The sequence below is a fragment of the Ranitomeya variabilis genome, chromosome 6 (genome assembly GCF_051348905.1).
Source record: "Ranitomeya variabilis isolate aRanVar5 chromosome 6, aRanVar5.hap1, whole genome shotgun sequence".
In the NCBI taxonomy this organism is placed as follows: Eukaryota; Metazoa; Chordata; class Amphibia; order Anura; family Dendrobatidae; genus Ranitomeya; species Ranitomeya variabilis.
Genome location: NC_135237.1, coordinates 443,034,814 through 443,059,569, shown reverse-complemented (window position 1 = coordinate 443,059,569; position 24,756 = coordinate 443,034,814). Strand labels below are relative to the sequence as shown.

General features: G+C 43.7%; 1 protein-coding gene across 5 annotated transcripts in view; it reads left to right on the top strand.

The window, feature by feature from the left end:
• The first annotated feature begins 276 nt into the window (after positions 1-276).
• NOL4 (nucleolar protein 4) overlaps positions 277-24,756 on the top strand; it is a 458,727-nt gene continuing 434,247 nt past the window's right edge. For 2 of the 5 annotated variants that reach the window (XR_013217024.1, XM_077270424.1), the window contains exon 1: positions 278-1,524. Coding sequence is in view for 2 of the 5 variants with exons in the window: in XM_077270424.1 (XP_077126539.1) it covers positions 1,270-1,524 (255 nt within the window). In the remaining 3 variants the exon portion in view is untranslated. Of the gene's footprint in view, positions 1,525-1,867; positions 2,033-24,756 lie in introns of those variants that run through there. The other 3 variants (XR_013217025.1, XM_077270426.1, XM_077270425.1) reach the window with 2 other exon arrangements.

The window sequence follows — 24,756 nt, the reverse complement described above, 5'->3', positions numbered from 1 at the left end:
GATACAGCTGTAATTATATGTTATATAGTCGTGTTACACTCCCCTCACTTCTTGTAGCCTACAAGTGTACAAAGATATTATACAGTCACCATGTGACAAGTGGGCCTGTGTGACTTCAAATGCCAGGGCTGAATTTTAGTCCCAGTCCGGCCCTGGTCCTGCCGGTATCTGTGAAATCCACGAGTGGGGCCCTGGATGCGGCGGCAGAGCCCTTAGTGTCCAGTAGGTGGCAGCAGCACACCTGTGAACCAGCCAGCAGCCATTTAAAGAACACAAGGAGAAGTGTGAGCTGTCAGTCCCGGGCCGGCTCCAGCCGCCGCTACAGCTGCCCAGAGCACCGAGCAGGGAGCAGGAGGCATTAGCCATTTTGCCAGTGCTGGGACGAGCTCCTACCGAGGGCTCTCATCACTCGCCGTCTCCTGCAGGCACCGAGAGGACGGAGGCAGCGGCGGCAGTGGGGTCCTGCCTGCCCCGCATCCCATTCATCAGCGGAGCAGCATCCCACTCACACAGCGCGGCTTCCAGCCTGCAGCAGACAATAGTGCGGGGCTGTGACGGGATAGGTGTCTGCGGCGCCTCCCGGGACTCCTGCCCTGCCTGTGGGCACCGGGGCATACACAGCCGGGTGCGGGGCATACACAGAGAGCCGGGTGCGGGGCATACACAGAGAGCCGGGTGCGGAGCATACAGAGCCGGGTGCGGGGCATAGAGAGCCGGGTGAGGAGCACATAGAGCCGGGTGAGGAGCACATAGAGCCGGGTGAGGCGCATACACAGCCGGGTGCGGGGCATAGAGAGCCGGGTGCGGGGCATAGAGAGCCGGGTGAGGAGCACATAGAGCCGGGTGAGGAGCACACAGAGCCGGGTGCGGGGCATACACAGCCGGGTGCGGGGCATAGAGAGCCGGGTGCGGGGCATAGAGAGCCGGGTGCGGGGCATAGAGAGCCGGGTGCGGGGCTGTCCTGCCGGCGGCATATAAGCTAGCACCGGGGAGGATGGCACGGTGCCGCCGGGCTCGGGGCGTACAGGAAGTTTTCCAGATGCCAGCAGCACCCGCGGAGAGCGGGCAGCGGGCGCAGTAGAGGCTGGCACCCCGAGCAGGTAGCGCCTGGTCCTGCCCTCTGGGGGTAGCACTGGGATAGCCCAGCCTGCTGAGCACGTAGGAGCACAACAAAAACATCGGAGACTTGTCTGTGCCCCCTCCCCCACACACCCTGCTGCCTGCACGGCCGTCACTGCTGCTCCGGGACCCTGTCATTGTGCCAGCACCATGGACAGCGACCGGGACATGTACCGCCACTTCCAGGACTGGTGCCTCAGGACTTACGGGGACTCAGGGAAGACCAAGACCGTCACCCGCAAGAAATACGAGCGGATCGTGCAGCTGCTCAATGGCTCCGAGTCCAGCTCCACGGATAACGCCAAATTTAAATTTTGGGTGAAATCGAAGGGCTTTCAGCTGGGCGCTGCGGAGGAGGGCAGCCCCGGGGACAAGCAGGTGCTGTACGTGCCGGTGAAGACCACGGTAAGTGCCCCGTGTGATGCCCCGCCATGTCCCCGCCGGGTGCAGAGGGAGGGGGGCTTTGTACTGCACCTCTCTTTGTTTTCCCCGTGCCCTGTGTCATTGGCCATTGTGGCATACTGCAATGTGTCACCCCGGCTGACTGCAGTCACAATATGTCACGACATGCCCTAATGGGCACTGGCTGCCCCCCTGTGCACGGACTTCTCTGCTGCTCCCCAGCCCCCCAGCAGCACAGAGGAACCTGGCATCATCTGACGCGGGCATCTCCGACCTCCCTCACAGGAGAAGGCTCCGGAGCCTGGCGCTGTGCCAGGGGTGGCGCTGGCCCTTTTATTTGGGGGCTTTCCCAGCGCTCATTGTCAGCCAGGCACACACTGGTGATGGTGGGTGAGGAGGATAGGCGGGCAGAGAGGAAGCCAGCCTCAGAAGACATGTCTGTGTGCCGCCGCTGCCCTGGACACAGCTCTGCCCGCACCCGGGGGCACCGGAGCACAGCTGGGAGCCACAAGTAGGTGTCACATCCACTCCTGTAGTATGTTACTGCTCGTGGGGAGAGGGGGTGCACACAACTAGGGAAAGTGGCATCTAAGTCTGTCAGAAGTGGATAGATAGGAGACGGGTGAGCTCTGCACAGGCGGGGGTCTCACATGTCACATACCTGTCCTCTGTATACAGGCGGGGGTCTCACATGTCACATACCTGTCCTCTGTATACAGGCGGGGGTCTCACATGTCACATACCTGTCCTCTGTATACAGGGGGGAGTCTCACATGTCACATACCTGTCCTCTATATACAGGGGGGGGTCTCACATGTCACATACCTGTCCTCTGTATACAGGTGGGGGTCTCACATGTTACATACCTGTCCTCTGTATACAGGCGGGGGTCTCACATGTCACATACCTGTCCTCTGTATACAGGCGGGGTCTCACATGTCACATACCTGTCCTCTATATACAGGTGGGGGTCTCACATGTCACGTACCTGTCCTCTATATACAGGCGGGGGTCTCACATGTCACATACCTGTCCTCTGTATACAGGCACGGGTCTCATATGTCACGTACCTGTCCTCTATATACAGGCGGGGGTCTCACATGTCACATACCTGTCCTCTGTATACAGGCGGGGGTCTCATATGGCACATACCTGTCCTCTATAAACAGGCGGGGTCTCACATGTCACATACCTGTCCTCTATATACAGGTGGGGGTCTCACATGTCACGTACCTGTCCTCTATATACAGGCGGGGGTCTCACATGTCACATACCTGTCCTCTGTATACAGGCACGGGTCTCATATGTCACATACCTGTCCTCTGTATACAGGCGGGGGTCTCACATGTCACATACCTGTCCTCTGTATACAGGCGGGGGTCTCACATATCACATACCTGTCCTCTATATACAGGGGGGGGGTCTCACATGTCACATACCTGTCCTCTATATACAGGGGGGGGTCTCACATGTCACATACCTGTCCTCTGTATACAGGCGGGGGTCTCACATGTCACATACCTGTCCTCTATATACAGGGGGGGGTCTCACATGTCACATACCTGTCCTCTATATACAGGGGGGGGTCTCACATGTCACATACCTGTCCTCTGTATACAGGTGGGGGTCTCACATGTCACATACCTGTCCTCTGTATACAGGCGGGGGTCTCACATGTCACATACCTGTCCTCTGTATACAGGCGGGGTCTCACATGTCACATACCTGTCCTCTATATACAGGTGGGGGTCTCACATGTCACGTACCTGTCCTCTATATACAGGCGGGGGTCTCACATGTCACATACCTGTCCTCTGTATACAGGCACGGGTCTCATATGTCACGTACCTGTCCTCTATATACAGGCGGGGGTCTCACATGTCACATACCTGTCCTCTGTATACAGGCGGGGGTCTCATATGGCACATACCTGTCCTCTATAAACAGGCGGGGTCTCACATGTCACATACCTGTCCTCTGTATACAGGCGGGGGTCTCATATGTCACATACCTGTCCTCTATATACAGGCGGGGGTCTCACATGTCACATACCTGTCCTCTGTATACAGGTGGGGGTCTCATATGTCACATACCTGTCCTCTATATACAGGCGCGGGTCTCATATGTCACGTACCTGTCCTTTATATACAGGCGGGGGTCTCATGTCACATACCTGTCCTCTATATACAGGCGGCGTCTCACATGTCACATACCTGTCCTCTGTATACAGGTGGGGGTCTCACATGTCACATACCTGCCCTCAATATACAGGCGGGGGTCCCACATGTCACATACCTATCCTCTATATACAGGCGGGGGTCTCACATGTCACATACCTGTCCTCTATATACAGGCGCGGGTCTCATATGTCACGTACCTGTCCTTTATATACAGGCAGGGGTCTCATGTCACATACCTGTCCTCTATATACAGGCGGCGTCTCACATGTCACATACCTGTCCTCTGTATACAGGTGGGGGTCTCACATGTCACATACCTGCCCTCAATATACAGGCGGGGGTCCCACATGTCACATACCTATCCTCTATATACAGGCGGGGGTCTCACATGTCACATACCTGTCCTCTGTATACAGGCGGGGTATCACATGTCACATACCTGTCCTCTATATACAGGTGGGGGTCTCACATGTCACGTACCTGTCCTCTATATACAGGCAGGGGTCTCATATGTCATGTACCTGTCCTCTATATACAGGCGCGGGTCTCATATGTCACGTACCTGTCCTCTATATACAGGCGGGGTCTCATGTCACATACCTGTCCTCTGTATACAGGTGGGGGTCTCATATGTCACATACCTGTCCTCTGTATACAGGCAGGGGTCTCATATGTCATGTACCTGTCCTCTATATACAGGTGGGGGTCTCACATGTCACATACCTGTCCTCTATATACAGGTGGGGGTCTCATATGTCACATACCTGTCCTCTATATACAGGCGGGGGTCTCATATGTCATGTACCTGTCCTCTATATACAGGCAGGTGTCTCATATGTCATGTACCTGTCCTCTATATACAGGTGGGGGTCTCACATGTCACATACCTGTCCTCTATATACAGGCGGGGGTCTCATATGTCATGTACCTGTCCTCTATATACAGGCAGGGGTCTCATATGTCATGTACCTGTCCTCTATATACAGACGGGGGTCTCACATGTCACATACCTGTCCTCTATATACAGGCGGGGGTCTCACATGTCACATACCTGTCCTCTATATACAGACGGGGGTTTCACATGTCATGTACCTGTCCTCTATGTACAGGTGGGGGCCTCACATGTCACGTACCTTGTCCTCTGTATACAGGCGGGGCCTCACATGTCACGTACCTTGTCCTCTGTATACAGGCGGGGTCTCACATGTCACATACCTGTCCTCTATATACAGACGGGGGTCTCACATGTCATGTACCTGTCCTCTATGTACAGGTGGGGGTCTCACATGTCACATACCTGTCCTCTATGTACAGGTGGGGGTCTCACATGTCACATACCTGTCCTCTGTATACAGGCGGGGTCTCACATGTCACATACCTGTTCTCTGTATACAGGCGGGGGTCTCACATGTCATATACTTGTGCTCTATATACAGTATCAGCCTGTGTATTATATGTATTGTACATATTAATATTTCCGATCGCTAAGTCTATAGACCGAGGCTTCATCGTTACGATCCTAGGAAGTAGAAAATGAATTTTAAAAAGTGTCAAGGAAATGTTTAGAAGAGTTTATAATCCAGTTATCACCTTTATTTTCCCCAGCCATGGAATCTCTGGTTCCTGAATTTTATACACTGCCATCCCACCGTGACAAGGTGCACCCATAGCTCCTAGCTAAGTGTTTCATCTGTATATCTTCCCATAGATGGGTGTCTCCGGCTGGCCCTGTCCTTATTCACATTGACATTATTTGACGCATGGAGAGGGTTTAATACTAGAGCCAGGATAGGACGTCCCGATGGGTACACCTTGTCGCGGTGGGTACACCTTGTCACGGTGGGTGTACCTTGTCCCAATGGGTACATCTGGTCATGGTGGGATGGCTTTTGTTTGTTTTTTAAATCAAAATAGCATTAACTAAGTCCCATATGTTCTTACGTGTACTATTACTGTTACTTATTTACTTGCTGTAGGGTATATGCCTATTTTGTTTTTTTGTCTGTGAAATGGCCATAGTGTGAATATGCTCTTACACTTTGCACATATACCAGCTCATAATCCGGCTCATTTCTTTGGTTTTTCTGGATCTATGTGAGCTGTTTGTTAGGCAGCATGGGATCATCAGGATTTGTGATCAGTCACTGGAGATTACTGGGAGACCCTACTGGTGCCCAATACTAATGATGGCCGTCCACCTATTTGTAGACCGCACTCGCTCATATACGGATTCGTCAATGTGTGATGCAATAGATTTCTTTGAGTCTGCAGTGACGTGAACGGTCTGTATGTTGGGGTTTTAATGTTACACTTGCTTTTCAGTAAGTAGCTGTCATCAAGACCTCAGCGCCCGACCAATAAGAGGTTGGCACATCATCAAAGGGTGACCAGATCCTACTGGAGGAAACGTGTGTGAATGGAGCTGTAAAAATTGTATTGAAAAGTGGTCTGTGGGGGAGGGGGGTCCTGAAAGACCAGTATGCATAATATATGGTGGAACTGAAATCTGGTGACAGGAACTCAGCCCTGGATATTAGATAACAGGAAGGTTTTATGACAACTCCTAATGGCAGCCAGAAGAGTTGTCACCCAAGTAAGAGAAGTGTCTGCAGGACCAGATGAGGATTTTTTCTTTATATATTTTTTTTATATATTTTGTAATGAGATTCTGTGTAATATGTTACAGTATATGTATAATATATATATTTATTAGCTCCACAGGGATCACAGTAAATGTAGACGCTGATCTCAGCACGTTTTTGTAATTTTTAACATTATCACATTTTTATATTGCAAGAAAAACAAATTTGTGTTGTAAAACCGATTTCCCAACGAGGATATCTGTTTTCTATAACATACATGATGCATCTGTTTGTAACTATTTTTTTACAGATTTTTTAATGACATAGGAAGGAGCGTCAGGACATCATGTGACTTAGTTTTTTGGGGAAAAAGCATGAAAAAACGATAGGCTGTAAGAATAGATGTTCTCATCTGCTTTTTTTCAAAGGATAAAAATGTGCAATAGGCTACATTTTTTCCTTCCTGTAGAAAAAAAAGAAACCTCAAAAGAGATATATGCAAAAACCTGTCAAATGGATACCAACGTGACGTTTTTCCCATTATTGTCCGTGTAAATAAAAACAAAACCATAGAAATCTATTTTTTTACAGTACAAATGGATACGTCAAGTAGACCACAAACACGTGGTGTGAAACAGGCCTTCTGGTTCTGGTTCTGCTGCGACTCCTCTGCCCTAAATCCAGCTCTCTTCCATGGATCAGATCTCCTTGTGATTTCCCCATAGCCTGTCACCTTCTGGCATCAGTGCATGACCTTTTGTTCTACCTCCTCGCTTTCTCAGTAACAACTTCCTTGTGGAAATATCCGACATTATTGGAAAGCATCTGTTATGTTCTACCTCCCCTTCACTTCTGCATGCTACAAGTACACCAATTTTAGCAGCCTACTAAAAAGGATCTATCTAGTATGCAGCTCCAGTAATGGGAACCTTGGAACTGAATGGAAAATGACCCCGACCAAAAGAACAGAGAGTTTTATCTCTAAGAGTTCTTTAGCTATTTATATATTACTGTATATTCTAACACAATATATATATATATATATTTTTGTCTCACAGCCGAGGAGGCAGCTTAGATAAAGGGCAGAACATCCTATCTCCCTGTTGGAGGCCTGCATCTGTAGAAAGGCCACATAGGCCTAGACCCGACATTGCATGATTGCACAGGACAGAACATATATCCACAGGCTGAATCGCAGATAAATTATTCCTAATTTTTTAGTACCTGCATAACAGCCCAATGTAGAAAATTAAATTAGGATCCTATGGGATGAATTGGCAAAGTAAATGTATTCTACTGAGGGGTAAGATGGAAATATGGTCTGGAATTGTCATCTTCTGCTCTTGGTTTGTTAGACGTTTTGGCTTTCATTAAAAATGTCTTTGATCCTATAACACATAGCAAAAGGCTGATGGTAAAAATCATTTTCCCCTAAGATAAAATGTTTTTCAACCAGTATTTAGTTACATCTATTTTCCTCTCATTGGTTTTTCAAACATGACAACTGCTAATGGTTGCCATTACAGGTCCCAAAATACGTGTAATCCAGGTTTCCCAGACCTCAATATGAAATCCACTGCACCATTATCACTGAATAGCTAAGCAGATTTACCATTCAGGAGTTCAGGAAAGCCAGATGACAGCCAACGTTCTGCAGGTGAAGGCCAACATGGGGCAGATAACGACCAACATGTGGCAGATGACAGGCAACATTGGACAAATGACCGCCAACATGGGGCAGATGATGGTCAACATGGGGCAGATGACGACCAACATGGGACAGATCACGACCAACATGGGACAGATGACTGCCAACATGGGGCAGATGATGGCAAACATGGGGCAGATGATGACCAACATGGGGCAGATGACAGCCAATATGGGGCATATGATGGCCCACGTTGGGCAGATGTCGGCCAACACGGGCCACATGATGGCCAACATTGGGCAGATGATGGCCCACATTGGGCACATGACATCCAACATAGGGCAGATGACGTCCAACATGGGGCAGATGATAGCAGACATGGGAAGATATAGTTGAAATTTATAAACACATGATTTTGAACTTTTACCCAATCAACATTAATGACATTTTAAGGACATTAAGTTATAATTCTTCATTCATATGGTAAAAAGAAGACAAATAAGATAAGCAATATATATGTTTTAAGGGCCTATCCTGTTAACATTATCCCATCTATGAGGTAGATAAGATTTACCTGTACCCAGTGGCTTAACATGAAGCTTATGGGCCCCAATGGAAAAGCTCCAATGGGGCCCCAATTATTGCAAGTCTTTAATAGTATTATTCTTTTCATATAGGCTAAAGGGACTTTATGGGCCCCTTAGGATCCAGGCCCCAGGTGCGGTTGCTTCCCCTGTACCTATTGTTGTTGCACCCATGCCTGTACCCACTGAATGGGCGGTCAGGGATTTGCTAGATAACCGATGATGTGTGCAAATACTTGCAAGTGAGAGCTCGCAGTACATTGTAGGGTGGCCATACCTGTTAGATTAATGTCAGCAGATGTTGATGGATAAAATGATTAGGTGATTGGATTATATTTTCCCTGTACATTTTTTATTATTGAGGAGTGACCGATAACGACTTCTGGGGGTACCACTACTACCTACTCACAGACTCTTAGGGCCCCCATGCACATAAGACTGACGTCCGCTGAATCTCTCTACATTGAGAACACATGCTCGCTTGGCCTAGCGGAGCGTCCATGTATATGGGGAGGGTTGGGAGAGATAACTGTCTGCCTCAGTCTAAATTGTATAGTGGCTGGCCCTACTGTCTGAAGAGCCTCCCTGGAGGGTTCCCCTGGGCTCAGATTTAGATGCTCTTTCTTTAACCCCAAATAACCGTCTCCATCTTGTTACAGATGCTCTATAAGCGGATGTTCAGTCTAAATACAAGGAAGAAGAGCAGACTAGGAAAGTGTCTTTATTCAGCCGTTTAGCCCCATTGGTACTGCTGTGGACTGTAATGACGTAGAATCTTGTGTCTTATTTCCAGTGTTAGGAATCTCTGAGCAGTACCAAAGGGGTACAAGTTCTCTGTAGTCTCCTTTTGCATCCAAGATCACAGACTCCACCAACGCGACCTTGTCACATTTATCTATGACATCAGGAGGTTATTTTGACTGGAGATCTCATGTCTGGCACATGGTAGAGAAATCAGGTCTGATATATATTAATGACTTGTGCCAAATATTTTAAATCATGATGGCACCCTGTAAAAATGTCAGCTTAATTCATTATCTCCCTCATTGTTTTCAGTTCTATTGTATTAGGTGTTCTGGCTGTAGAAGGGGATTTTTGGCATTATATGCAGCTATTGAGGGTCTTCAGTCTGCTGATAACTTTTTCTTTCACCTTGTTTGCGAACCGTAAGCGCCTCAATAGCTGCTGGGAGGTGAAGACTGATACAATTTTTTCTGTTCCCCATGCAATAGGTATAGAAATGGTCCCTCAAGCTGCAATATTAATCCATTGCAGGATGAAAAAGTTAAAAACACTATATAACATGAAATAATAATTTTATGGAAAACTAGTAAATGGTTCCAAGCTGCAAAATAGTAAAAAATAAATAAAATGAAAGTAAAATATTCCAATATCTATTAAAGATAAGGGAAGTCTGAACATCTGAAATCTATAAATCACTTTCTAGGTAGAGGAAGGAAGCTCCTTTAGGATCTGTACAGAACAATGTACCCGAAAAAATAAATGGGAGCTGGACCTTCACCTGGTGTCCAAAAGAGCAGCTCATCCTGGCATAGGTGACAGAACATGTAGTACCGCAGCTTCCTACAGAGAGGTGACAATGATACCCCTCAGTAATACCGGTGTTTTACTAGTGAAATATCCTTGCTGACTGGCTGGATCTTCCTGGCAGTCATACAGGCCGCATATCTGGGCTGTACGTGACTATCCATGTCAAATGTGGTTCCAAGTTACAGGGAAATACGACTGTATGATGAAAACGTTGTAACCTGAGGACATTTAGATCAAACCAACAAGTCCTCATTCAGTAAGAATGCCCATAAACGAGGGCCAACACTTCCTACTAGTTTAACAATACAACCTTATTCTTCATGCACCATATTCAAATACAAGGCGCAAGAAAAAATCTCTGGAAGTTGACACAAAATTATTTTTTTTAAAACTACAATAGTTTATTAATTTATTCAAGACATGATAAAAAATGTTCAGGAGTATAATAAATAAATTATTTATTATACTCTTGTGTTTGAAGATGGTGTATGAAGAATAAGGTTGTATTGTTAACCTGAGGACGTTGTGACCCGAGGGGCCGCTATTCATGTCATTGATGATGGGATTTTAGAGTAAAATGCCCCCAATAAGCAAACAGTGCCATTATTATTTATTGCCATCACATGTGTTTCATTGATCTATGAAGAACGGCATATGTCAGCAACGACGGTGTGTCCTCACAAAGCTAGCCACACTAACAGGACTTTTGTTTCAGTGCTTACTGTCATTTTAATTTTTTTGCACTATTTCACCACATCATTTAAAAAATAAATGGATTAAATTCCAATACCACCTAGTTTTATAATGATTGGAAACCAAGTCAGGTTCATATGGCTTTATTGAACCCCTCAGTTTCTCTACTGGGGCTTCCATCTGAAGCTCTACAACTGGAAATGGGCTGAACCTCTGACGGGGCCATTGACTTTAATGAGGCTGACAGAGTCACTTTGTGCTCCGTCCTTTGTTTCGGCGTTGTCCGCCTTCTTGAGGCAGGCACAAATTGCAGTTCAGCAAGAAGGCTTATACTGTAGAAATAAAGGAGCATGAAGCATGTGATATTAGTGTACAGAAAACGTTAACATTTGGGCTGGCGATCAAATGCTATCATAATATACTTATATAATATTAGGCAGACAATCCCGTGGTATTCTTCATCCGATAATATTGTATATCACTGTTGCCTCAGATCCCGTCTAGTCCTGGTGCACCTTGGTGATTCTGAATGGGTTTATGGCCCGTGAGACTAATGTTGTTGGACTGTGTGGTAGGACTTGGGTTGGGTCGGTTTTACTGTATCTCTTTGTTTTGTGTTATTAAATTTTGGCATTTATAAATTTTAGTTATAATGATAAGATTAATAGAATGCTATTATATTCGATAACATCAGATATCTGCCAATGAAGACAGAATTATAAGGCATCAGTTTATACATCCTAAGTTAGTTTGTATCATTATTCCTATCATTCTCATTGCTTCCCACAGGCTATATTATTAGTGTGGAAATGTGAGGATCTACAATCGAGGAAATAACTTTCATTAATGGAAACTTTTGCTCACAAAACTGCTTAGGTGGATATTCTACTTACTGAAGTTATTGAGATACCATTGTCTCCAAGCTTTTCTACTAACCCAAAAAAATGTCATTTAGGGCATCATTCATTATTGCACTTGTACTTGTTTTTCATTGTGTGCTTTTTTTTGTTTGCACTATATTAATTTTTCCATTTGTGTCTTTTTAAAGTCACTTTTTCATGTGTTTGTTTGTTTTATTTTTATTTAGTTTGCCACTTTGGGTTGAGTTTAGAGTTTCCAGATATTTTATTCTTGGTTCATCATCTGCAACTTTTTGAAAAGTCTCCAATTTTGTCACAGATGTACTCTAGTCCTTGCCATGCACATTCAATTTTGGTGCAAATGTCGTAGCATTTTAGCAGAGCATGTAACTAAAAAGTCACAAAGCAGGTTAAAGACAATACCAGCGAATACCGTAAGACGTAATAAAAGAAAAGGGAATTAAAAAAAATAGCAAATGATGAATTGAGCCCACAGTGTCCTCTCATCTGACCAAACCCCTTCTAATTAAAGCATCTGTAATTTGTCCTAATGGCAATTAATTAAACGATATAATTATTCCCACTAAATTCTCCCTAACGCTCCCTAGTTGCTGATAAGTGCAAGTCCTTATTTCATGAGAGTCTTCTTGGCACGTGAAATGTAAAGGGCAATCATAGTGACATTTATCTTTTATAAAATCTTGTAGACCATGGGCGACCACGAGTAGGAGAAGTAGTTGGCCCTTCTAAAGATTAAAAACAATGATTGTCCATCCATCAGGTATATACTATTATGCTTTTAGGAAAACAAATTCCTGACCATTGCTGGTATATGTAGGGGATATATTCAGATACAGTGTAAGAGATTTACTGCACAAGCAAGAGTACAGATTGCCACTTGGTAACCATATGTCATGAAATGTCAATGTTTTGCTTTGGAACAATATTTAATTAGAAACATTATTTTGTATTATTATGATCTCTTCTTTATTTTGTGTCACTCTTGGTTCTTCTTAAGGATCGAGTTATATGTCTGAGACGCACACATGTGTACTATGGGCAGTATTATATAAAGTTAGTATTATCAGTATATCTTTTGGAGTGTGAGAGTAAAGTGAAGTACCCGGAGAAAACAGATGCAAGTGTGAATGGAGCCCACAGACTCTGCAGATGTTGCCCTTGGTCAGGTTGCAATGCAGGACCAATGTTGTAAGGTGACAGTGCTAAGCCCTGGACCACTGCGGTGTCCCCAATTGGGTGGTCAGAATACCCCTTTAAAGCATTATTAGGTAGAAAAATAATAATTTGCTCAAATTAATATTTTGACATGTAATAGAGCACTATCTATTCACAATAATAATCTCGGAAAATGATGGGGTATTGTTGTACCAAAGACTTCTCTTGAAAACATTTTCCGGCACTTTAATATTAAATATTATCTGACTCGGACTCCCGGCTTTCATCTCAATCATAGAGCCATCTATTCCAGTGAATAAGATGATCTACCGTGCGAGGCACAGACACCCCTGCCGAGGAGCCACTGTGGAAATAGAAAAGGCGGTGAAATGGTCTTCATTGTTCTGAATTTGGGGCCTTGGGGATTAGACGTCCACTGTATAAAAATGTGGTCAAAGGATAGGCAAGCAATATTTAAAGGGGTTGTACACATTTTTGTTTTAACTGGCCAGAAAGCAGGTTATGCATTAAATAACAAGATAGCATACCTCGCCAACTTCTAATGGTCCTGTCTGTTTAATAGCTGTTCTGTAGTGATGACATCTTGGCCACTTTCAGCTTCCCTTTTGCAGCCAATCACTGGCATCAGCAGTCACATTCGTGGTCCACATGTCATCCCTATCAGAACAACTAAAAAGACTGGCAGGACTACCGGAGCGTCATTTCAGGAGTTATGAGAATTTACCTGTCTGTCTATCTATCTATCTATCTATCTATCTATCTATCTATCTATCTATCTATCGGGTCACTTCCACTTCTAAAACATCTAAAAAAGTGATGCAACTGTAAAAGGCCTACATAATGTTCTTGCACAGGGGCCATCCTCTGTCTCAGGCCAACCCTGATACATTATATATATATTGTGATCCACACTACATATTATAGCTGAATGTAGTCTATCTAAGCTTTAAATGAAACATAAATACTGAATGATTTTACAAAATGTTATATTATTATAACATTGCTCTAAATGTTAGGTTAATTAAAATCATCTGCTGCAGAACATCTTCTAAAGACCATCTGTCAGTTATCACTGTGTTCTAGACCACAGAATGACAAGCTGGAGGTTCTGAGCAGGCTGTGGCTTCCTATTTGTGCAGAAGTGGCATCCCATGGTGACCCAGCTCATTAAAATCGTACCAGCCTGAGAGGCATGACAGAGCTCCCCCACCACCTGCTTTTCAGGCTGGAGGGAGGAAGGAGAGGGACCAAACCTGAGGCTGGAGGGGGAGGGGCAGCTGAATGGAAATCAGCCTTGGGGTTGCAGAATGTGAGGAAGGTAGAGGATGGATGAGATATTGGATGGGAGATAAGACCGGAGGCAAAAATACAGCAATGAATAAAAGTTCAATGAGCAGTGTTGAGCAAACTGGTGGGACTGCGCCCAGCATGACCTCTGATAACGTGACATGTAGCAGTGGTGAAGGCTTTTGCCTTTAGGTCCTGAATATAGTGAGCGATAAACTTGTTTAGTTCATCATCACCCCTCTACTACTCTCCTGTATCTATTGTACTGTATCTCTCTAGGCACTATTTGCATATATTTGCATATTGCCTTTCTTTTTTTTCATCTGTGATAACGACAATTATTTGGTAATTATCTCTATTGGGCCTACTAGTTCTTTATACTGACAATTGACTAAAAACACAAAAAATATTGATTTGGTACAAAAGTGAATTAATGTGAAATTCCTTTGAGAAAGCAGTCCCAATCTTTTCATGCCGGGTGCAGATTTCATAACAGATTAGGTGCTAAGACAATAGGGTTTTGAAAACAATGGGTTCCGACTGATAGTTTGAACGGTACCAAATGCGCAGGTGCTCCCCCAAATTTTTGGAAACAATATCAGTAAATGTGGGGATGTCCTGGTCTAAAAAGGGAAAGATTTATGTAAACCCTGTGTAAACGTGGGTGTTCCTGGTAAAGTTTTTTGGGAGTTTCCAGGGTCCCTATTTTATTATAAACAACAAAACATATGTATAAGAAACCAAGGAACACATATGTTTAGGAAACCAAGGTGTCCCTTTGTTGCAAAGGTGTTCAGCCTTCCAGAAAAGTGCCAACGAACTGTGCCTGGGAGAACGTCATGTAGTTCAACATCTGTGCCGTCATGGAGAACATGGTACATCAGTATTAGTAAATGTGTGTGCAGCTGACAAGATGAACTATTGCGAAAGAAAATGGCTCCACACATTGTTGTTAAAAATTAAAAATTGCTATTTGTTTAAAATCATGGTTGTATCTGTGAGCAGAAATGTCCGGCGCTTTTTTCCATGTAACATCTGGGCGATCTGTTATATAGCACTGCCCCAGATGAACACCACAGAAACACTCTGACCCGTGCGGGTGTGTGCCAGGGTATTATTAGCCTCGACGTACAGAGAGCAGCCATAGTACTCTGCAGCTAGTTCTGAATACATTCGTTTTTTCTCGGAGCCTTTCTTCTGTGCCGTCTCTGTGTTTAGACACCATTCCTTGTCCTGTCATATGATAAAACTCTTCTGTTCTCTTTGTGTTGTATCCAGAGAAAAGATTTCTGTCTTGTCCCAGGGCAAAAAATACCCTTCTGACTAACAACAGTACGCAGCTGTGAAAAGCACAGAAAAATGGAAAAGACAAGTGTGCTGTTCTCTCTGTTGTAGGCCGTGGGAGGAATGACACCATTAAAGGATGTAATAGGGCACGATAGTATTATAGTATATATAGTAGTGTCTATATAATGTATAGTTCATTAATGGTCTATGTATAATCCTTTATTAAATTCCATGTCCAGTTTAACTTTGCGATTGCCATTTTGTGGCTCTGCCTACATGTACGATGTTACATACCTGTCCTGGATATCCCATGCTCTGCTACCTTCCCTTGCATTCGCTGCCCTCTGTTGTGCTCCACAAAAGGTTTTGCAGGATTCCCAGTGTGGATCAATGACATCATCTCCCTAGACCCATTTAAGGCCTGTTGACACAAACATCTGTGTCTTGAGACTCTAGTGTTCCTTCTTTGGTATACTCCATTATTTGTACTACTGTGTTTCAACTTGCATCCATCCCTGCTGCGTTCAACTCCATTTGTCTGTCCGCTCCTGAGTTTCCAGTTACTTCCCATGATTCCAATTTGCACCAGCACCTGAGGTCTTCACCTGTATGCCCACCCTTACCAGAGGCTTAGCGATCCACCTCACCTGGTGAGCCCTTACATACGACAACTATGACATGTCTGCTATGTTGGGAATAGTGGCAAATAAATATTATTCAGCATGCACCATTTTAATAAATATGAAAAAATTAAACATATTCTTCCTTCATAAAATGTCATTTTTACAACACAGTTGATAAATATCCTGACATGTGAAGCCATGTGGTCTAGGGGTAATGTTTCTCGTTATGGAGACTTCCAAGCTATTGTAAAGACATTTATGGACCAGGCAATGGTCCCTGGGATCAGCAAATTAGCTCTCGTCCAAGAGGAAGAAAGCTGACTCTGGTGACCATTATTGGAGGTAGATATATAAGTCACTGTTCACCATTTAACAAGGTTTACCACATGTCTTTGGATATTGGACATTTGACTAAACATTAGCCAAATGGTTAAGACATCTACCAGCTTTTCAGGGTTCCTTCCCTATGTCATTGTAGAGAACCAGTTGGTTTGGTGAGATCTGGCGGTATAAATGCAGGTGGGGACATTATAAAATGCACTTTATGATATACAGTACAAAGGAACAGCTACTTCCATTGTTCATGAAGGGCTCATGAACAGGGTCCCTGTGTTCTGTATTGTGGAGCTGCCTTGTGTGAACATTACTTTGCTTCCAGGGTAGAAAATCTTTGTAATATGGCATACGATGGATTCTGAAAGAGTCCATCAGGAAGAACACCCCGTCTGCCTCCTTATAAAATCTATAAATTCTGAGGTATAATATACACCCATAGCAGTGTATTGGTGTTTTGTGACAATTCCAGAAACTACTACTCTAATATCACCTTGTACATTGGTTTTAAAGAGCACCTGTCACCAGGACAAAAAAAGTGGCCAGATTTTGCTCTTTATTCCCAGTGCTCCCCTGTGTATTACATTTTACTGCATATTTGCTTTTAAAATCTGCCATATGGTTCCAGAGATATGGACCTTTTTATTTACTGATACTTCTTGTTGTCTTTACCAAGAGGGCGGTGCTCACAGGGTAGTAATAATGCAGAGCAGCCCAATAGACCATAAAAAGTAGAACCAAATTGAAAGACCCATATCTCTGGAACCATATAACAAATTAAACAAATACAAAATAGAAAGCTCGGGAGCAGCAGGAATAAAATAGAGGCTAAAACTGCCTACTTTTGACCTGGTGAGAGGACCTCCTTAAGACCACGTGCCCACGTTGAATATTTGGACAGTTTTTTTTACCTCAGTATCTGTAAGCCAAAGCCAGGAGTGGGTGATAAATACAGAAGTGGTGCTCGCATTTCTATTAGACTTTTCTTCTGATTGTCCCACTCCTGATTTTGGCGTACAAATACTGATGTAAATAGCTCATCAAATACTCAATGTGTGCATGTGGGCTTTGGGTATCTGCACACTTTAAGTATTTGGTGCAGACATTTCTACACCATTTCTGCATCTCTTGGAAAAACACTGCATAAAATATGCTTGGTTACTGAACTGTTTTTTGCCATGTTTTTACTTGTGTTTTTGGTGTAGATTTTTCCCCGCTCATTAGTGTTAAAGAATTGACATGCTGCAGATTTAAATCTGCGCCAAATTTGTCAAAAATAAGCAACGTGTGCATGAGACTTCAGGATTCTTATTCACTTTGTTGCCACCAGGAAACCCTTCAGGTTTTGGAACAAATCTGCGCAGAAAAAAATGCGACAAACCTGTAATGTGTGTACAGGCCCTAACTTTTCATAAACCAGCTTTCTTCTCATCGTTAGTAGAATGTATTCACTTTTGTACATTTTCATAGTAAAAAATAACCAGTGAAACTTCTCGCAAATACATTTCCTCCTTGAATTGGTCATTGTTCTCTTATCATGAATTTTTTTTAAATAACAGAATTTGAGGCAAAAATGTCCAACTAAATGTGCATGTTAATCTCCATCATGAAATTGGCAGTTGTGCTCTGGAGAATAAAACGTGTGTACCACTTTGATTTCCTTCAACCAGCGAGCCAAACCACATTGTTTCCTGACGGTTATGTGTGCAGGCTGGGGTAATTACTTGTGACTCATCATTTCCTCATTTGTATCTGTGATAGATGGGCCAAGAATTATTAATGGCCACGTAGGAAGGAGAATAGCACGTTCTATATGTAACCATTTCATTTTACCTTTATTTTTAGCACTTGTCTCCTGCGTTACTGTAAGGACCCTCTGACAAAGCCTCTAATAAGCAAACTTTTAGGCCTCCTCGTCCTGGGCTTCAGCTTTAAACTCCCACTGCTGGCCTTGTATCTAGTCACAGGTCCTATTTCTGTAGGCATCTTGTTCAGGTCAGCAGGTGACGTTGAAGAAGAAGCACGCCAACTGATGGGGGAGGGATGAAAAGCCTGGAGCTGAGAGAATAGCCACTCTGTATATAAGGAGTGGTTCATAGGACCTCTATTAAGAGCCATGCACACGTAGTCCGATAGAGTCCACTTGACGTTAGAGTTTAGCTTAGGTGTGATACACACTTCAAATATAAATTTCATCTTATACAATAGAGAGATTCACGGCATATAGTAAAAGGAGATAAGTTTACAAAACGGTCTTGTATTTTATGTGCTATCTAAATGTAGAAAAAAAAGCTGAAAAGTGGATGTACACTAAGTCAGAATCGTCTCGTTTCTTAAAAGGGTTGTATACCATTGGGAAATTTTACTTAATTGCATGTTAAACAATTTTTGCAATTGTGTTTCTTTGTACATTTTGCACCATTTAGCTTTTACAGGCTCCTTGTTCCTCTGCATGTGGTCTGTGGTCATAAATCATCTGAGAGGAGCTCAGAAAATAGACAGATAAAAGTGTTGCAGTCTATCCAGTAAGACCGTCATAACAGGCTCACTACCGGATTCTCAGCTCATTCTGCAGACACCAATGAACTGAGCAACACAGAGCCTTTAGGCTGGGTTCACATTGCGTTTACAGCAGCCTGTTCAACACATACGGTAACGGGCTGCTGTAAACGCAAGTGCCGGTATGGCAGGACGCTAGCGCAGATGGAGCATCTGCTAGCTCTATCTGCGCCAGCAGTGCCGGACCCGGAAACGCTGCAGCCCGCGTCTCAGGGTCCTTCACTCAATGACGGCACATCCCTAGCGCATGCCCATTGTGGGCGTGCGCTAGTGATGTGTCTGACATTGGAGTCAATGGCGGCGTTAAACAGACTACGTTACACCGCGTTATGCCGCTGTGTAACGTAGTCCGTCTAATGAACGCCACTAAAGTAATGTGAACCCAGCCTAAGAAGGCAAACGGTGCAACAGTTTTAATGAAAACCAATTGCAAATAATAATTTTTAGTTGCAAATACATGCATTTAAAGGGGTTCTCCAAGACTGAGATGAAATGGTGACCATGATATAATTCAAACTGCAGACCGTCTTAGTCACGTGTCAATACGAGATGCAGACTGGAAAAATACAGCTCCCGAGATCAGTGTTTCAGCTGACAAGAGCTGTATCACACATAACTCAGTAAGCATCCAGGAGCATGGCTGTGATATGTGAAGAAAAATGTTTTAGCCCTCATTGTGTTCGGCGAGGAGACCTTCAGCTTCACCTGCCTTCTGACAGCTTTATAGCAGTGCACAGAGACTGACTGCACCTAACTGGAAAACAAATAAACATTGAGGAGGATGAAGCTGAAGATAACCCTTTTTGTGCTCAGGGAGTAAGAGATAAATTTCTTCTCATATCACAGCCATTCTCCTGGCCACAGACTGAGGTATGTGTGATACAGCTCTTGTCAGTTGAGACGGAGGCTTGATCTAGTAATAAGAATACTAGTAACAGTTTGATATGGAACTTTTATTAGATTAGGCTATTTTATGTTATTCTTGTATGAATTCCTCATATTTCAGATTCTTGGCATGATTGTGGTTATAGCATTGCATATGTATTCTACTTATAAAGCACCATTAATTCAACAGCACTTTACAGCTATCATAACTGTCCCCATTGGGACTCATAATCCACATTCCCTATCAGTATGTCTTTTGGAGTGTGGGAGAAAACCGGAGGAAACCCATGCAAACACGGGGAGAATATTCACTCCTTGCAGATGTTGAGTTGAACCCTGGGATGTTTGGCTATGTGCACACGCTGCGGACTGGTGTGCGGCTTTTTCCGCACTGATTTTGATAAATCCGCAGGGCAAAAACACTGCGTTTTTCCTGCGGATTTATCGCAGTTTTACCGTGGATTTACAGCGGTTTTTGTGCGGATTCTGCTGCGGTTTTACACCTGCGGTTTTTTAATATGGAGCAGGTGTCAAACCGCTGCGGATTCCGCACAAAGAATTGACATGCTGCGGAAAAAAACCCGCAGCGTTTCCGCGTGTTTCTTTCCTCAGCATGTGCACTGCAGTTTTTGTTTTCCATAGGTTAACATTGTACTGTACACCGCATGGGAAACGCATGTCAAAAACGCTGTGGATACGCAGCAAAAACCTCAACGTGGGCACATACCCTAAGACTACAGAGCTATCCACTGTGCCAATGTGCTACCAATACAAAGTTTTGCTGGAAAGTATAGAAACTATTGGGAGAATATCTGTGATTTTGTGATATTGCACAATTGGGTTTATCAAAACTGGTTTAAAAGAAAAGAGGAGCAATCGCTTATTGCAGGCCATTTCAGCTCTCACTCTTCAGAAACACTTTGCAATTTTACTATGTATTGGTTTAGATAGTTTGCCCTACAATGTTATTGGAAGCCATTGATGCCACCCGACTCTTGAAGCATCTTTAGTGTAGGGTATGTGTGCATTCAAGTGTTTAAAGCATTGTGGTTGGCTCTAGAGCATCCGGTGTGTGCGAGAAAAACATCTATTTCTATGGCCACCATCAGCCCGGACTATGGACATCAAATATGCTGGCTCTACGTCAATAGCTGCGTTGAAGCTGTAGCCATATTTACGTTGGTTTGTCATCTCAGATCTAGTGTATAATAGCCCATTCGCTCCAATATTCTGCGATGCTTTACTGGGAATCACTATTGTACTTCTCTTTCATTTGTGTCTTTACAAGTAATATCTCAAGTTAAGAGGAGCATACGAAGATCTAAATTGGTGCAGACTAAGGCTACGTTCACATTTGCGTTGTGCGCCGCAGCGTCGGCGCTGCAACGCACAACGCAAACAAAAACGCAGCAAAATGCATGCACAACGCTGCGTTTTGCGCCGCATGCGTCCTTTTTTTCATTGATTTTGGACGCAGCAAAAATGCAACTTGCTGCGTCCTCTGCGCCCGGACGCGGGCGCCGCAGGGACGCATGCGGCGCAAAACGCAAGTGCGACGCATGTCCATGCGCCCCCATGTTAAATATAGGGGCGCATGACGCATGCGGCGACGCTGCGGCGCCCGACGCTGCGGCCCCGAACGCAAATGTGAACGTAGCCTAAACGTGGAGCAATAAGTTGCTCGCTATAAACAGTTGTGCCACTTTGATTTGCACATTATTTCATTCAGACCTCAGTGATTTTTCTCATGGTCAAAAAATCATGGTATATAAAACCATACCAGATGGGACTGGAGTAGAGTTACACCAAATTTTGCAACATTTTAATAAGTTGCAGTTAATGGATCAGCCAAAGATATCTAGAATCACTAAACTTCGCTCACACAGCAAAAAAAATCTGGCAAGCATATATAAAATAAACTTCTAAAAAGGCCAATAATAAATTGGATGCAAACAAAAAAAACCCTCAAAAAACAGGCACAAAGGTAATGATGAATCGGGGCCATAGTGTGTCCTTTATTCATTTTCATTATGTTATATACTCTAAAATAAATAAATAAACCAACAAAAAGAATGAGGCAAGACCAAATATCTCAAAAAGTACAAATATATTTTATGGAAGGTAAATATTAAAATACAAAAATTAGCATATAAGACAAGGTCTCTACCAAAAAAAAGAAACGGGGACAAGCAAACATAAAAAATAAGGGTTCTACTATGAGCCAAATCCATATGGACTAGTAACAATGTATCCATATATACATCCACAGTATATATAGATCAACTATCTTAATAGAAATAAAGAAAAAATTGCAGTTTGTGCAAAAGTATACACATATAGTTAGGTCCAGAAATATTTGGGTAGTGACCAAATCTTCGTGATCTGGACGCTGCATGTCACTATTTATTATTTAAAATGAAACAGCTGAGATGCAACAGAAGTGTAGACTTTTAGGTTTAATTAAAAGGGGTTGAGCAAAAATGTCCTGTGAAACATTTAGGAACTGCAGCCATTTATCTACAAAGCCTCCTCATCTCAGGGGCTCAGAAGTAATTGGACAAATGAACTTTACCATAAATAAAATGTTCAGTCTTAAAACTTTGTAGAGAATCTTTTGTAGGCAAATACCGCATGAAGCCATGGATGTCACCAAACACTGGGTTTCCTCCTTTGTGATGCTTTGCCAGGCCTTTACTGCAGCTGACTTCAGTTGTTGCTTGTTTGTGGGTCTTTCAGCTTTATAGTTTTTTCTTAAGCATATTAAATTCATGCTTGATTGTGGGGAGATCTAGTGAGTGACTGGGTCATTACTGAATATTCCCCTTCTTTGCCTTAAAAAATACCTAGGTTGCTTTTGCAGTATGTTTTGGGTCATTCTCCATTGTGCTGTAAGACACCTTCCAATCACCCTTATTGCATTTGGTTGAATCTGAGCAGAAAGTATCGCCCTGAACACTTCAGAATTCATCTGACTGTTTCTGTCTTCAGTCACGTCAATAAACGCTAGTGACCCAGTGCCATTGGATGTCATGCGTGCCCATTCCATCACACTACCTCCACCATGTTTTACAGAGGATGTGGCATGCTTTGGATCATTATCTGTTTCAAGCCTTCTCCATAATTTATTCCCATCATTCTGATACAGAGTGATCTTAGTTTCATCTGTCCAAAGAAATCTAATCTAAGAAGTCTCATCTGGCCTTTGCATTTTTAAGGCAGATTAATATTTTGCACATTGTCGTAATCCCTCTGTATTTGCTCCCATGAAGTCTTCTTTTTATGGTAGACTTAAATACTATGATATCAGCTATGGTGTGAGGTTCTCACCACCATTCAAAGCACCCTCAGGGGTTAACTAACAAATATAGCCTGGAGGGGTCCCAAATATTAAAACATAACCTTTAATCAATTATTAAAATAACAAATATCACAAACAAACCAAATAAAGTGCTCGTGCAAACCAGTGCTCATTAAAAAATGGTTTGGTCTCACCAAACCATTGACGGACAAAAGATCCCGGCCTCCTTCTGGAACTACCTCGCTGAGAAATGAATCCACACAAGAAAAAGGGGAATATATATGGGGAGAGAGACATAAGCGGTATGTAATGATTTCTTAGACTCCCTGTCGTGCCCCAGTATTGCTCCTGTCCTAACATGGACAGGCCCCAAGTGGACCCCATAGTGATACCTCCAATGATATGGGCCTAAATACTCCCTACGCGTTTCTTCCCCAATGGTGGGGATTCATCAGGGGAGTTAATGTAAAGATTTGGGAAGTACGAAAAAACTAATCCTGCCCGTAAAGCCCCCGTCACACTAAGCGAGGTCGCTAGCGAGATCACTGCTGAGTCACAAGTTTTGTGACGCAACAGCGACCTCAGTAGCGATCTTGCTATGTTTGACACGTAGCAGCGACCAGGCCCCTGCTGTGAGATCGCTGGTCGTGTCGGAATGGCCTGGACCTTTTTTTGATCGTTGAGGTCCCGCTGGGTAGCACACATCGTTGTGTTTGACACCTTACCAACGACCTCGTTCACACAGGACGTCCCTCATCGAGGTCTGAATTGTCATAATAGCTGCCATGTGACAGGGTCACAACGACCAACAACACGACACAACGTCGTTGGGAAGATCTCACTGTTTGACATCTCACCAGCGACCACATAGCGATGCAGCAACGATCCCTGACAGGTCGTGTCGTTGTCGGGATCGCTTTAGCGTCGCTAAGTGTGACGGGGCCTTAAGTCAAAAAAGGCCCTGCAGTGGCAAGGTGCCAGGTCAGAGAAAGTGACTGCCCGTGTCACTGTAAAGATGAGTCATGGGCAGTTTTGTCATACTTCTCAAATCTTTATAAAGGTAAAGGGGTTTTTCTTCACCATGGAAAGGATTCTGCAATCAGCCACCACTGTTGTCTTCCGTGGATGTGCAGGAATTTTTTAGTTTCCAAGCTCATCAGTGCACTCATTTTTTTGCAAAATGTACCAAACGGTTGATTTGTCCACTCCTAATATTTCTCCTAAGTCTCTGGTGGATTTTTTATTTTTTTCATCCAAATGATGGTCTATTTCTCTTCCATTGAGAGCTCCTTTAACCACATGTTGTGGGTTCACAGCAATATCTTCCAAATGCGAATGCCACAGCTGGAATCAGCTCCAGACGTTTTATCTGCTTAATTGATGATGGGTTAACGGGGAAAGCCCATGGATACCATTAAATAACTTTTGAGATAATTGTCCAATTACCTTTGGTTCCTTTAAAAAGAGGTAGCTACTGTACATATTAAAGAGCTGTAATTCCTAACCCTTACTCCAAATAAGATGTGAATACCCTCAAATGAAATCTGAGAGTTTGCACTTTCAGCTCATATTGATTATGCAACTAGATCTTGAATATGTTTTGCTAAATGGCTAAAATGCCAAAACTTGTCACTGTCCAAATATTTCTGAACCTAACTATACTGTACA